The 14362-nt window shown below is 40.2% G+C and overlaps 1 protein-coding gene across 8 annotated transcripts in view; it reads right to left on the bottom strand.

Moving 5' to 3' along the window:
* EXD1 (exonuclease 3'-5' domain containing 1) overlaps positions 1-14362 on the bottom strand; it is a 47933-nt gene that overhangs the window by 24859 nt on the left and 8712 nt on the right. For all 8 annotated transcript variants that reach the window (XM_028495462.2, XM_007111701.4, XM_007111700.3 and 5 more), the window contains 5 exons: positions 14235-14303; positions 11270-11327; positions 10872-10999; positions 7394-7452; positions 2559-2645 (listed from right to left, as the gene is read on the bottom strand). In XM_028495462.2, coding sequence (XP_028351263.1) covers positions 2559-2645; positions 7394-7452; positions 10872-10999; positions 11270-11327; positions 14235-14303 — 401 coding nt within the window. The remainder of the gene's footprint in view (positions 1-2558; positions 2646-7393; positions 7453-10871; positions 11000-11269; positions 11328-14234; positions 14304-14362) is intronic.

Below are 14362 nucleotides of genomic sequence, written 5' to 3'. Positions count from 1 at the left end.
GGAAGATTGCCTATCTCCGTTTCATTTAGTTGTTTTTCTGGGGTTTTATCTTGTTCCTTCGTCTGGTACATAGCCCTCTGCCTTTTCATCTTGTCTATTTTTCTGTGAATGTGGTTTTTGTTCCACAGGCTGCAGGATTATAGTTCTTCTTGCTTCTGCTGTCTGCCCTCTGGTGGATGAGGCTACCTAAGAGGCTTGTGGAAGTTTCCTGATAGGAGGGACTGGTGGTGGGTAGAGCTGGCTGTTGCTCTGGTGGGCAGAGCTCAGTAAAACTTTAATCTGCTTGTCTGCTGATGGGTGGGGCTGTTGGTTGTTTGGCCTCAGGCGACCCAACACTGGAGCCTACCCGGCTCTTTGGTGGGGCTGATGGCGGACTCTGGGAGGGCTCACGCCAAGGAGTACTTCCCACAACTTCTGCTGCCAGTGTCCTTGTCCCTTGGTGAGGCACAGCTGCCCCCCGCCTCCACAGGAGACCCTCCAACATTAGCAGGTAGGTCTGCTTCAGTCTCCTCTGGGGTCACTGCTCCTTCCCCTGGGTCCCAATGTGCACACTACTTTGTGTGTGCCCTCCAAGAGTGGAGTCTCTGTTTCCCCCAGTCGTGCTGAAGTCCTGCAATCAAATCCCGCTAGCCTTCAAAGTCTGATTCTCTAGGAATTCCTCCTTCCATTGCCAGACCCTCAGGTTGGGAAGCCTGACGTGTGGCTCAGAACCTTCACTCCAGTGGGTGGACTTCTGTGGTATAAGTGTTCTCCAGTTTGTGAGTCATCCACCCAGCAGTTATGGGATTTGATCTTATTGTGATAGCACCCCTCCTACAGTCTCACTGCGGCTTCTCCTTTGTTTTTGCATGTGGGCTATCATTTTTGGTGAGTTCCAGTGTCTTCCTGTCGATGACTGTTCAGCAGTTAGTTGTGATTCCGGTGTTCTCGAAAGAGGGAGTGAGAGCATGTCCTTCTACTCTGCCGTCTTGAACCAATCTAGAGCTTTTTAATTTGATGTTGTTCAAATTGTTTATTTTTGCTTTTGTTGTTTGTGGAAGTTTGTTTTAAATAATTTGCATTTGTGCTGCTAACTCTAACCTAGTCATCTAAAAGCTAAGGTTTACCTAGAAAGTGCATGGAACAAGAGGGAGGCAATTTAATCCCTGAGCAAAACTGGGCTTGATACCGCCATTCCTTTCCCTTTGAGAAAGTAAACATTCCAGAGGAAAGAGTTCAAGAAGGCAGACTGCCAATCCTAATAAAAATATTCTCTCAGTAGGCTGATATAGGTCTTCACTCAAAGGATGGAGGACATTGATTGGGAATTCAGCTGGCTTTCTTGGCCCACTCCCCCTTAAATACTGATGATGCTGAGTTTGATCCAAAGGTGGTTACCCATCCTCTAGCTATTCAAGGCTCACTACAAAGTTCTTTGGATATAATGGATATCCTCACCTACATCTCCTTGATGCAGGAAAATGAGAATGATGTGGCATAAAGCTACTGTGGAAATCTACCAACCAGAGGAAAGATAAGAAATTCTCCATATTTTGGGACTTCCCTGGTGGTCCAGTGGTAAAGAATCTGCCTTACAATACAGGGGACACAGGTTCAACCCCTGGTCAGGGAACTAAGATCCCACAATGCTGCGGGGCAACTACACCCGTGCACCAGCTACTGAGCTCACGCACCTCAACTAGAGAGCCCGCATGCCGCAAACTACAGAGCTCATGCAGCCTGGAGCCCGTGCACCGCAATGAAAGATCCTGCATGCCTAAGCGAAGGTCCCGTGTGCCACAACTCAGACCCAACACAGTGAAAAATAAATACAATAAATAAATAAATAATAAATCTTAAAAAAAAAAAAAGAAATTCTCCATATGTCTAAGCTAAGAGAACAGAGCTGGAAAAGAAGACCTCAGGTAGAGCCTGTGAGACAGCAGAGACAGGAATGATGATTATAAAGCTCTTTCCTTTTATTTTTTGGCCGCACCACACAGCGTGCAGGATCTTAGTTCCCCGACCAGGGATCAAACCTGTGCAGTGGAAGCATGGAGTCTTTTTTTTTTTTAATTTATTTTTGGCTGCGTTGGGTCTTCGTTGCTGCGCGCAGGCTTTCTCTAGTTGCGACAAGCACCGGCTTCTCATTGTGGTGGCGGAGCACGGGCTCTAGGCGTGTGGGCTTCAGTAGTTGTGGCACGCTGGCTCACTAGTTGTGGCTCACACTCTAAGCACGGGCTTAGTAGTTGTGGCACATGGGCTTAGTTGCTCTGCAGCATGTGGGATCTTCCCCGACCAGGGCTCGAACCCATGTCCCCTGCATTGGCAGGCAGATTCTTAACCACTGAGCCACCAGGGAAGTCCCAGAAGCAAGGAGTCTTAACCACTGGACCACCAGGGAAGTCCCTAAAGCTCTTTCCTTTGAAAATAATAAACTGAGTACAAGAAAATTGAAAGGCATTCCAAACAAGCTATAGAACAGTGACACTGGGGTGACATAAAAAAAGACAATTAAAGTAAATTTACCAGTGAATCTACAATTATTTCAAAATAAAAAGTTTTAAGAAATCTTTTACCTGAAGCCAACATAGTCTCCCATGACGACACACATTAGCTCCTTCTGCTGCCACACTCAGGACACTTTGCTTCTTGATGTGGAGCATCTGGTAAGAAAAGGAAGAAAATAAAAATCTCCAGGAAATAAATGTTGCAATTATGACATCATGAATGGCACAAGTAAAATGGCTAGAAATAAACAAAGTGGATCATATTTTCTTAAACTTACAAAATCCGAAACACATGTCTGCTTCACACACACACACACACACACACACACACACACACACACACACACAAATCACACTGAATGCTTCTGATCCTCTTTTCAGTGTTCACAAAGTTATTCCACAACTGGAAAATAAATCAGTCATATTGCAAATGCTAATAAGAGTTGAAAACTCAGATACCTTTTGTTACCACTGATGTTACAGCGAAAGGTTTCTAGTCTTTATGGCAAGATTCCTCATGCAAAGAACAGCAATTTACTGTACCTAAAGGGAACTCACACAGTAGCTGAATCTCACAGTATCTACTGTTCAGAATGAGAAAAACACAGACTCAACAGGTCCTTTAAAGTCTTGGATTCATTAAATTAATCAAAACTGAAATAGGGGTATCCTGGAAACACATGCTGGTCCTCTTATTATCTATATTCTTATCATATTTCAAAACATACAATTCTAAAATCTTTACTGCATAATCCATGAAAATACCTGCATGGCACAAGATTCTCCCCATTTTACAGGTAGATAAATTACTCAAGAATAGAAAGGCAAAGTAACTTACACTAGCACAATATCTTTCCTTTACAGAGCATAAAGTGTTCTATATTCTGAGTATCTTTGATCAATGATAAAAAAAAGGGGACTGAACTTCAGTTCCATCTCAATCAACAAGAAGGCTGCAAAACTGGGAACAAAAGCTGTATTTCCCTATTGATAAGAATTTCCAACTAACTCTTTAAATTTCCGGAGCAAAAGTTCTCGTCCTATTATTTGTTGTTGTTGTCATGGACCCTTTAAAGCATCTGTTGATATATAAAGAATTCTTGTAACTCAATTAAAATGGCAAATGAATAGATATTTCTCTCAAGAAGGTATACAAATAGCCAATAAGCCTATATGGGAAAAGAATCTAAAAAAGAGTGGATATATATATAGATATAACTGATTCACTTTGCTGTACACCTGAAACTAACACAACATTGTAAATCAACTATACTCCAACAAAAGTTTTTTAAAAAAAGAGAAAAAGAGCCAATAAACACATGAAAATATGCTTAACACTATTAGCCTTCAGGGAAATGCAAATCAAAACCACAATGAGATACTACTTCACCCACTAGGATGGCTATAATTAAAATGACAGATAATAGTGTCAGTAAGAATGTGGAGAAATTGGAACCCTCACGCCCACTGGTGGGAAAGTAAAGTGGTGCAGCAGCTTTGCAAAACAGTATGGCCAATCCTCAAAAAGTTAAACACAGAGTTATTACATGAGCCAGCAATTCCACTTGTAAGTATCTATCCAAGAGAAATGGAAACGTGTCTGCACAAAAACTTGTATAGGTATGTTCACAGCAGCACTATTCATAATAGCCAAAAAGTAGAAACAACCCAAGTGTCCATCAAATGGTGAAAGGATAAATGAAATGTGGTATATCCATACAAAGGAATATTATTTGGCAACAGAAATAAGTGAAATACTGATACACGTTATAACATAGATAAACCTTGCAAATATTACGCTACGCAAAAGAAGCCAAGCCAATCACAAATGACCACTCATCGTATGATCCCATTTATATGAAATGTCCTAAACAGGCAAATTCATAGAGGCAGAAAATAGATTAGCGGTTGCCAGGGGCTGGGGGTACTCAGAAGGGATTAGAGGTGTTGGCTAAGGAATATGGGGTTTCCTTTTGGGGTATTAAAAATGTTCTAAAATCCACTGTGGTGATGGATGTACAATTCTGTGAATATGCTAAAATCCAGTGAAGTGTACATTTTAAATTGGTAAATTTTATGGCATGTGAATTATATCTCAATAAAGCTGTTGAAAGAATCTGCTGAAAGCTAACCCTCTCTTAAAAAATACACCTGTGCATACACGAGCATAAGCTTGCTTCTAAACGAAAAACTTAACGACTTCCCTAAAGTCTAACTGTGAACCATACCCTAGGCTGAATAATTAGTTACTGCCACATCTCAAATTAATAAAATATTATAGAGAAATTGCCTAAATAGAGCATCTAGACTGGTCTTTTAAAAATATAAGTAGGGCCTCCCTGGTGGCGCAGTGGTTGCGCGTCCCCCTGCCGATGCAGGGCAACCGGGTTCGCGCCCCGGTGTGGGAGGATCCCACATGCCGCGGAGCGGCTGGGCCCGTGGGCCATGGCCGCTGAGCCTGCGCGTCCGGAGCCTGTGCTCCGCAACGGGAGAGGCCACAACAGAGGAAGGCCCGCATACCACAAAAAATGATAAGAATTTCCAACTAACTCTTTAAATTTCCGGAGCAAAAGTTCTCGTCCTATTATTTGTTGTTGTTGTCATGGACCCTTTAAAGCATCTGTTGATATATAAAGAATTCTTGTAACTCAATTAAAATGGCAAATGAATAGATATTTCTCTCAAGAAGGTATACAAATAGCCAATAAGCCTATATGGGAAAAGAATCTAAAAAAGAGTGGATATATATATAGATATAACTGATTCACTTTGCTGTACACCTGAAACTAACACAACATTGTAAATCAACTATACTCCAACAAAAGTTTTTTAAAAAAAGAAAAAAAGAGCCAATAAACACATGAAAATATGCTTAACACTATTAGCCTTCAGGGAAATGCAAATCAAAACCACAATGAGATACTACTTCACCCACTAGGATGGCTATAATTAAAATGACAGATAATAGTGTCAGTAAGAATGTGGAGAAATTGGAACCCTCACGCCCACTGGTGGGAAAGTAAAGTGGTGCAGCAGCTTTGCAAAACAGTATGGCCAATCCTCAAAAAGTTAAACACAGAGTTATTACATGAGCCAGCAATTCCACTTGTAAGTATCTATCCAAGAGAAATGGAAACGTGTCTGCACAAAAACTTGTATAGGTATGTTCACAGCAGCACTATTCATAATAGCCAAAAAGTAGAAACAACCCAAGTGTCCATCAAATGGTGAAAGGATAAATGAAATGTGGTATATCCATACAAAGGAATATTATTTGGCAACAGAAATAAGTGAAATACTGATACACGTTATAACATAGATAAACCTTGCAAATATTACGCTACGCAAAAGAAGCCAAGCCAATCACAAATGACCACTCATCGTATGATCCCATTTATATGAAATGTCCTAAACAGGCAAATTCATAGAGGCAGAAAATAGATTAGCGGTTGCCAGGGGCTGGGGGTACTCAGAAGGGATTAGAGGTGTTGGCTAAGGAATATGGGGTTTCCTTTTGGGGTATTAAAAATGTTCTAAAATCCACTGTGGTGATGGATGTACAATTCTGTGAATATGCTAAAATCCAGTGAAGTGTACATTTTAAATTGGTAAATTTTATGGCATGTGAATTATATCTCAATAAAGCTGTTGAAAGAATCTGCTGAAAGCTAACCCTCTCTTAAAAAATACACCTGTGCATACACGAGCATAAGCTTGCTTCTAAACGAAAAACTTAACGACTTCCCTAAAGTCTAACTGTGAACCATACCCTAGGCTGAATAATTAGTTACTGCCACATCTCAAATTAATAAAATATTATAGAGAAATTGCCTAAATAGAGCATCTAGACTGGTCTTTTAAAAATATAAGTAGGGCCTCCCTGGTGGCGCAGTGGTTGCGCGTCCCCCTGCCGATGCAGGGCAACCGGGTTCGCGCCCCGGTGTGGGAGGATCCCACATGCCGCGGAGCGGCTGGGCCCGTGGGCACTGCCAATGGCTCTCCATCTTACTCAAGTCAAACTCAAAATCCTTATGTCTCCCTGACCTGTCTCCTGCCCCCTTCCATTCCCTAACATTCCTTTTCACTGTGGTCCTGCCACAATGACCTCCCTGCTGTTCCTCCACACAAGTCAAGTGTGCTTCAGCCTCAGGGCCTCTGCACTTGTAATTATGCCTTCTTTAAGTTTTTTATTAGATATCTACATGGTTAGCTCCCTTACTTCTTTTTTTTTTTTTTTAATTATTATTTATTTATTTATTTTTGGCTGTGTTGGGTCTTAGTTTCTGTGCGAGGGCCCTCTCCAGTTGCGGCAAGCAGGGGCCACTCTTCATCGCGGTGCGCGGGCCTCTCACTATCGCAGCCTCTCTCGTTGCGGAGCACAGGCTCCAGACGCGCAGGCTCAGTAATTGTGGCTCACGGGCCCAGTTGCTCCGCGGCATGTGGGATCTTCCCAGACCAGGGCTCGAACCCGTGTCCCCTGCATCGGCAGGCGGACTCTCAACCACTGCGCCACCAGGGAAGCCCTCCCTTACTTCTTTTAGATCTCTGTTCCAATGTCACCTCTTCACAGAGGTTTTCTCTGTCTACCCTAAATAAAATAGGAACTCTCTGTCATTCTATTCATCATACTACACTTTTTCTTCATAGCACTTATCACCAGTTGATATACAATTATGTGTTTATTTTCTTGCATTAAAATAAGCTACTTCAGGGCTAGAACTTTGTCTTGATTATCATTTTCACCCAGACCTCAGAACAATGCCTGGCAAATAGCCGGCTCTCAGATGTTTTGTTAACTCATTAGGAAAAACATTGATGATCTTATAATAAGAGAGAAATTTATGAGACATAGACATGATACCCATTTGCAGACAATACGGAGAATGATTGAGGGCAATACTTACTGCAGCACCAAATTTCTGCTGGAACTGATCAACGACTGTGTATGTCACCTCCTCTTCCTCTACAGGAGAACGTTATTATATATATTTGTCTTCCTTGGCAATAGAATAGCCCTCCCACTAATTTTAGCCATAATCCTAAAGTCCTACTCTATTGCAACTCAAATGTCTAGAACTACTGAGACTAAGCCTAGAATACTGAGAACTATTTCATTATCACCTGTGTCAGCCCATCCCGTGGTGAACACTATTAGCATCCTATTTGTCAGTTGAGAATAAACAAAAGCCCCACTGATGATATCTTATAAAATAAAATATTTACTCATTTCCTTTGATAATCCAGTAATGTTTCCTTCATCATAAGTTTATGTCTTGAATACTTCAAGACATATACTTTAAAAAAATTTTTTTTATACAATTTTTGAAGGTTACACTCCATTTACAGTTATTAGAAAATATTGGCTATATTCCCTGGTGTTGTACAATACATCCTTGTAGCCTACCTTATATCCAATAGTTTGTAACTCCCACTGCCCCACCCCTATATCCCCCCAACACTGGGAACCACTAGTCTGTTCTCTGTATCTGTGAGTCCGCTTCTTTTTTGCTATAGTCACTAGTTTGTTGTATTTTTTAGATTCCACATATAAGTGATATCATACAGTATTTAAGACATGCGTTTTCTAAAAGCACATTCATAATAAAAAATAATAGTTTAAAATAAATTAGTCCTGGAGATGGACCAATGTCCACACGTTTGGAATTCTCTGAATCCTGAAAATTAATTATTTTTCTAATTATGTAATTTAAAAGATTAGAGGTATAACATAACATATAGTTCTTCTTCATCTCCCAAACTTTAAAACTCTGGAGTGGCTCAGGACATAGTCCATAAACCGCTTCCTTTTTTCTATCCATACTTACTCTCTTGGTGATCTCATCTAGTCTCAAGGCTTTAAATATAATTTATAGGCTAGATCTTGAATTTATATCTCCACCTCAGATCTTTCTCTTCATCTCTCAGCTTACACTCAAACTTAGGTTGACCAAAACTGAACTCCTAACCATCTCCCCAAAACCTTTCCCACCCAGAATCCTTCCCATACTTCAGGCTGCTCAAGCCCAAACCCCTGAAGTCATCCTTGTTTCCTCTTTTTCTCTCACAACCACATCTAATCTGTCAGTATATTGTGTTGGCTCCACCTCAATATACGTGCAGAATTCCACCACTTCCTACCAACCATATTGCCACCACGAGGGTCCAAACCACCATACCCACTGAACAAAATTATTTCAGTAGCCTCCTAACTGGTATTCATGCTCTTACGCTGGCCCTCCTCGCAGCATCTATACAGCATCCAGAGCGATTTTGTAAAAACAGAAGTCAGATCATGTTACTCTTCTGCTCAAAACTCTCCAGTGGAAAATAGAAGTTTTAAAAAATACCTCCTATCATAGTATAAAAATAGAAATACTTAGGGATAAATATGGCAAAAGATGTGTAAGACATACAATGAGAACTACAAAACACTGCTGAGAAATTAAAGATCTAAATAAATGTAGAGGTATACTGAGTTAATGGAATGGAATACTCAATACTGTTAAGATGTCAATATTTCCCAAACTGATCTATCAATTCATTGTAATCCCAGAAAAGATTCCAGCAGAGTTTTTTCTTTTTTGGTAGAAATTAATAAGCTGATTCTACAATTCATAGGGAAATGCAAAGAACAAAGAGCAGCTGAAACAACTTTGAAAAAGAACAAAGTTGGAGAACTAATACCTGTTTTCAAGATCTATCATACATCAACAATAAACAAAACAGTCTAGTATTGGTGTAAAGATAGAAAAATTAGATCAGTGTAACAGAATAGAGTGTCCATAAATAAATAAACCTATATACATACGGAAAACTGATTTTTGACAAAGGTGCCAAGGTAACTGAAGGGAGAAAACACAGGCTTTTCAATAAACGGTGCTGGAATAATTGGATGTCCATATGGAAAAAAAAAACCTTGTCCATATCACATCATATACAAAAATTAAAAATGGATCATACAGGAATAAAGACGTAGAGAATGGACTTGAGGACATGGGGAGGGGGAAGGGTAAGCTGTGACGAAGTGAGAGAGTGACTTATATATACTACCAAATGTAAAACAGATAGCTAGTGTGAAGCATCCGCATAGCACACGGAAATCAGCTAGGTGCTTTGTGACCACCTAGAGGGGCGGGATAGGGAAGATGGGAGGGAGACGCAAGAGGGAGGAGATATGGGGATATATGTATATGTATAGCTGATTCACTTTGTCATAAAGCAGAAACTAACACACCATCATAAAGCAATTATACTCCAATAAAGATGTTTAAAAAAAAAGTATATATAAACATTAGAAAAAAAAGGATCATAGACCTAAATGTAAAACCTAAACTGTCTAGAAGAAAACAAAGGAGAAATATTTGTGACTTTGAGCTAGGAGAGATTACTTAGATATGACATCAAAAGCACAATCCGTAAAAGAAAGAAAATGGATAAACGGTACTTCATCAAAATGTAAAATGTCTGCTCTTCAAGAGATGCTTTAAGAGAATGAAAAGACAAACCACAGACTTGGAGAAAATATTTGCAAAGCATATATTTGAGAAAAGACTTGTATCCAGAATATATAAAGAACTCCCAACACTGAATAATAAGAGAACAATCCAATAAGAAAATGAACAAAAGATATGGATAGACATTCACGAAAGATATTCAGATGCCAAATAAGCACATTAAAAAATCCTCAACGTCCTTAGTCATTAGGGAAATGAATAAAACAACCAACCAACCTCCAATGGCTTCTCTTCTCACTGCAGAGTAAAAGCCAAGTCCTTTCAATGATCTACAAAGTCTTCCATGATCCACTCACCGCACTTCATCCCCTACTGCTCTCCTTGCTTCAGCTACACTCATCTCCTTTGCTGCCCCTTCAAGATCATGGCATGTTCCTCTCTCAGGCCTTTGCATCTGCTAATTTTTTATGCCTAAAAACCATTCCCCCCAGATATTCATACATCTTGGTCCCTCACTTCCTTCAAGCCTTTACTTCAAATGTCACTATTTCAATGAGACCTGTCCTGGACACTCAAAAATTGTAAAACCACCCTCTCCACACATTTCTTCTTTTTCTTCTGTTTTTTTCTACTTAACATGTGGCACCAGCATACTATATAGTATACTAATTTATCTTATTTAGTGTGTTTCCTGAACCATAACCCGATGAAGGTAGAGATAGCAAACTTTGGTATCCCCAATGTCTGGCATATAGTGTGCACTCAAATATTAAATAAACAAATGAATCATGATATTTTATCTTAATTCAGACCTGGAAACAACAGCCTAGCTGAGAATTCCACATAGAACCTTGACTCGGGGTTATAACAACTCTGAAGAGTTCTGAACCACAAGAAAGCCTAGAAAATTCAGAGCCCTGGTACTCACCTGATGGGCTGTACTTGAGGTCATTTAGCAGAGAGGTGGTTGGTGCCTCACAGGCAGGAGAAGCAGGCTTATATACATTTAGGTCTTCATCTTTTATTGTATCCATCCTGTTTCTTTCTGTATTTAGACTATGCTTACAAAAAACAACACTTAGGTGAACTTGTTCTTTGTTGTTAATGCCATACACACATCAGTGGTAAGGACTCTGGATCTTTCATAGAGAACCCATTCATCCACTGTTTACATTGATTTGAAGATACCATCTAAAGATGGAAGGAAACATCCACCTATTTCTTCTCATTTCAGGAATTACACAGCTAGTGAATTACAGTTAAGGCTTTCTACCCTCATGTGTACATCTGGGTAACAACATAATTAAGAAAATCATTCCATCATACCTAACAGAAGATGCCTTTTCTCTTACTGCACCTTGTTCTTCTTCATCCAGTAGTTCCACTGTAAAATAACCAAACGGCTTCCAACAGAGCTTCCAATCTGAAAGCAGTTAACTATCTCTCTGTCCCCTCCACACCCACAGTTTGATTATGTAACACAGACAGTACTTGGGAATGAAATGTTAGTCCATAGAGCCTTCATCAGCCAGCAATAAATAGAGCAGAAAAGACTATCCAAAGTACTGAAGACCCCTAATCTTACATCCCTACATAGCTTCCTTGGTCATTTAGCAGGATTAGGAACCTCTCTACATACCCACTTTACCCTTTGTGTTCCAGGACACTTTTGTGGTCATGCAGAATGGTTCTAGAGATATCTTTTCTTTCCTATTTATTCCCATCCTAATGCATTTTTCCCTCACACTATGTACTGTTAGGGGGTTTTTCTCTTAAATCATTCACACTGTCCCTTCCACTTTCTCAGGCTGGTGCATTAACAGTTCAGTGACGTGAAAGGTAATAAAAGCTAGATTGGAAATCACAAAAGAAATATGAGAGAAACATTCCACAGAGACTCTGAAACCATTTATTTTTAACCTAACAGTTCATGGAATACAGGGAAATATTGTATATCATTGATTCTAAGATGCATATTTTAAACAACTCTGAAATTGGATATGATTTACAGTATTATGCACGATAGTTTAATTGGCAGCTTCTTTTTCTTTCTTAGGGTGGAAAAAGAAATAATGCACCTTGTCATTAATGGCATCTAAGATTTAATTAAGTACACTTAGGTACTTTTCATGGAAAAAGTTTCTCAGGGGCCACTATGTTTCAAATGTCTCTTTCTCCTACACTGTCTAGAAGTGTTGAGTCTGGGTCAGAGAAAGTAAAATTCACTAAAAACTCAGATTAATCAATTATTATCCTTTATCTTGATAATTCTTATTCAAGGTGCTTTTCAGGGAGAACCCTCTATGGCTGATTGAGCCACAGGGCAAAGAAAGAAGAAGGCCATCCTTTGAGCTTAGAAATTATAAACAAAGGCCAAGTCCTGAGAATGAATTTAGGAAGAAATGAATTCATGTGTACAGATCACAAAGCTGGTCAGTGGTCAGCCTTCTCCTGAGTTAGGAGATAGTAGTAGTGATTCCTTCATTCTTCTTTACAAACTCATCCACAGCCTAGCTTTGTTCCAGTCCAGAGCTCTGTTCTACTGCAAAGTCTAACAGTTAACACCCAATTAACAATCCCTCTACTTCCACCACCATCACTGCCATTTTATAAAGGTGCTCAAGGGACAAAGAGTGTTTACAGTAGCGTACTCAGTAAGATACGACAGTTATATAAGCTGGCTGGGGACTTCCCTGGTGGTCCTGTGGCTAAGACTCCACGTTCCCAGAGCGAGGGGCCTGGGTTCAATCCCTGGTCAGGGAACTAGATCCCACAGGCCTCAACTAAAGATCCCACATGCTGCAACTAAAGATCATGCATGCCACAACTAAAGATCACGCATGCCACAACTAAAATATCCTGCATGCCACAATTAAGACCTGATATAGCCATAGAAAGAAAGAAAGAAATACTAAAAAAAAAAAAAAAGCTGGCTGGACTTGTCTGCTTTAAAGTAGGTCTTGATTGGCAGGAGTCCTTTCCTTTCCTCATATCTGCCTCAACGGTAAGAAATGCACAGTTCTATGAGGTCCCAGCTCACCCATTCCGCCACCCCCCTCCACCCCACACTGATATTCACTCCTCCTTGGAAGGCTTTTTGCTTTTGAGTTCTTGAAAGAAAGAATAGTTCTTGTTCCTAACCCTTTTCTCTTACCCCATTTGGCTTGTCTGAAGCACACTGACCAGATGAGCTTCTATAGCTCTTCCTTTAGGCAAACAATTGCATCTATTCTTGCTAAATTGTTTTACCTGGCCGAAATAAAGAACAGGGCTACTTCCCACAATTCCAAAATCACAAAAGGTCTGAAAACCAGAAATTCTTTGTAACTCTTTTGGCAGCAAAACCTGAACTGACATACTATTTATAGTCCTATCTTATTCCACTTAATATGATTATCCATCCATTTCTCTGTAGAAATGTGTTTTATTACAGAGTGCTGACCAGACCCACTTGAGGTGTTATATAATATGACCAGTATATACCCTTTGTTAGCTTTTCGAAAAATCCAGAACTAGCCTGAGATCTGAAACATTTGGCCCCAAGGTTTCAAATAAGGGACTGTGAATGTACTGTGAATGTCTGGTGTTAAATTCGCCTGTTGAGCAAGACAGTTCCTTTCTTTTTTTTTTTTTTTTTTAAATTAATTTATTTAATTTATTTATTTTTTGCTGCATTGGGTCTTCGTTGCCATGCACGGGCTTTCCCTAGTTGTGGCGAGCAGGGGATACTCTTCATTGAGGTGCATGGGCTTCTCATCGGGGTGGCTTCTCTTCTTGAAGTGCATGGGCTCTAGGACTGAGGGCTTCAGTAGTTGTGGCACATGGGTTCAGTAGTTGTGGCTTGCGGGCTCTAGAGTGCAGGCTCAGTAGTTGTGGCGCACGGGCCTAGTTGCTCCATGGCACGTGGGATCTTCCCGGACCAGGGATCAAATCCGTGTCCCCTGCATTGGCAGGCGGATTCTTAACCACTGCGCCACCAGGGAAGCCCGACAGTTCCTTTCTGTTCAGATTCCTAACTCTGCCTGCGAGCTGAGTCTCTAGTACTGAGTACCAGATGTCCTCACTTTGTAAAACCAACATGATTAAAATTCTCTACGACTGTTCTGCTCATAGTACCTACCGAAACAGTAAGATAAGGGACAATTCCCAAATACCAGCTTTAAGAGTTCATAAATGCAAGATAACATCTTAGTTTTCCCTCCCACCCCCAAACACTGAAATGAGGCAGAGCAATGAGTTTATTGCTACTGCAAATCCTGATACCAGTATTTAGGGAACATGAAGTTCTCACCATTCACAATCTCGTGTCCAAAAAACATCTTCACTCCTGGGACACTTCGATCAGTCTCCACGTTCTTCACTGTTATAGAAAACAATTCATTTGGTTGATAAAAAGTAATATTCCCTAAAACTATAAGA

This window comes from Physeter macrocephalus, chromosome 11 (assembly GCF_002837175.3).
Source record: "Physeter macrocephalus isolate SW-GA chromosome 11, ASM283717v5, whole genome shotgun sequence".
In the NCBI taxonomy this organism is placed as follows: Eukaryota; Metazoa; Chordata; class Mammalia; order Artiodactyla; family Physeteridae; genus Physeter; species Physeter macrocephalus.
Note: the sequence above shows the minus strand (reverse complement) of the source record. Positions and strands in the feature narration are given on the sequence as shown.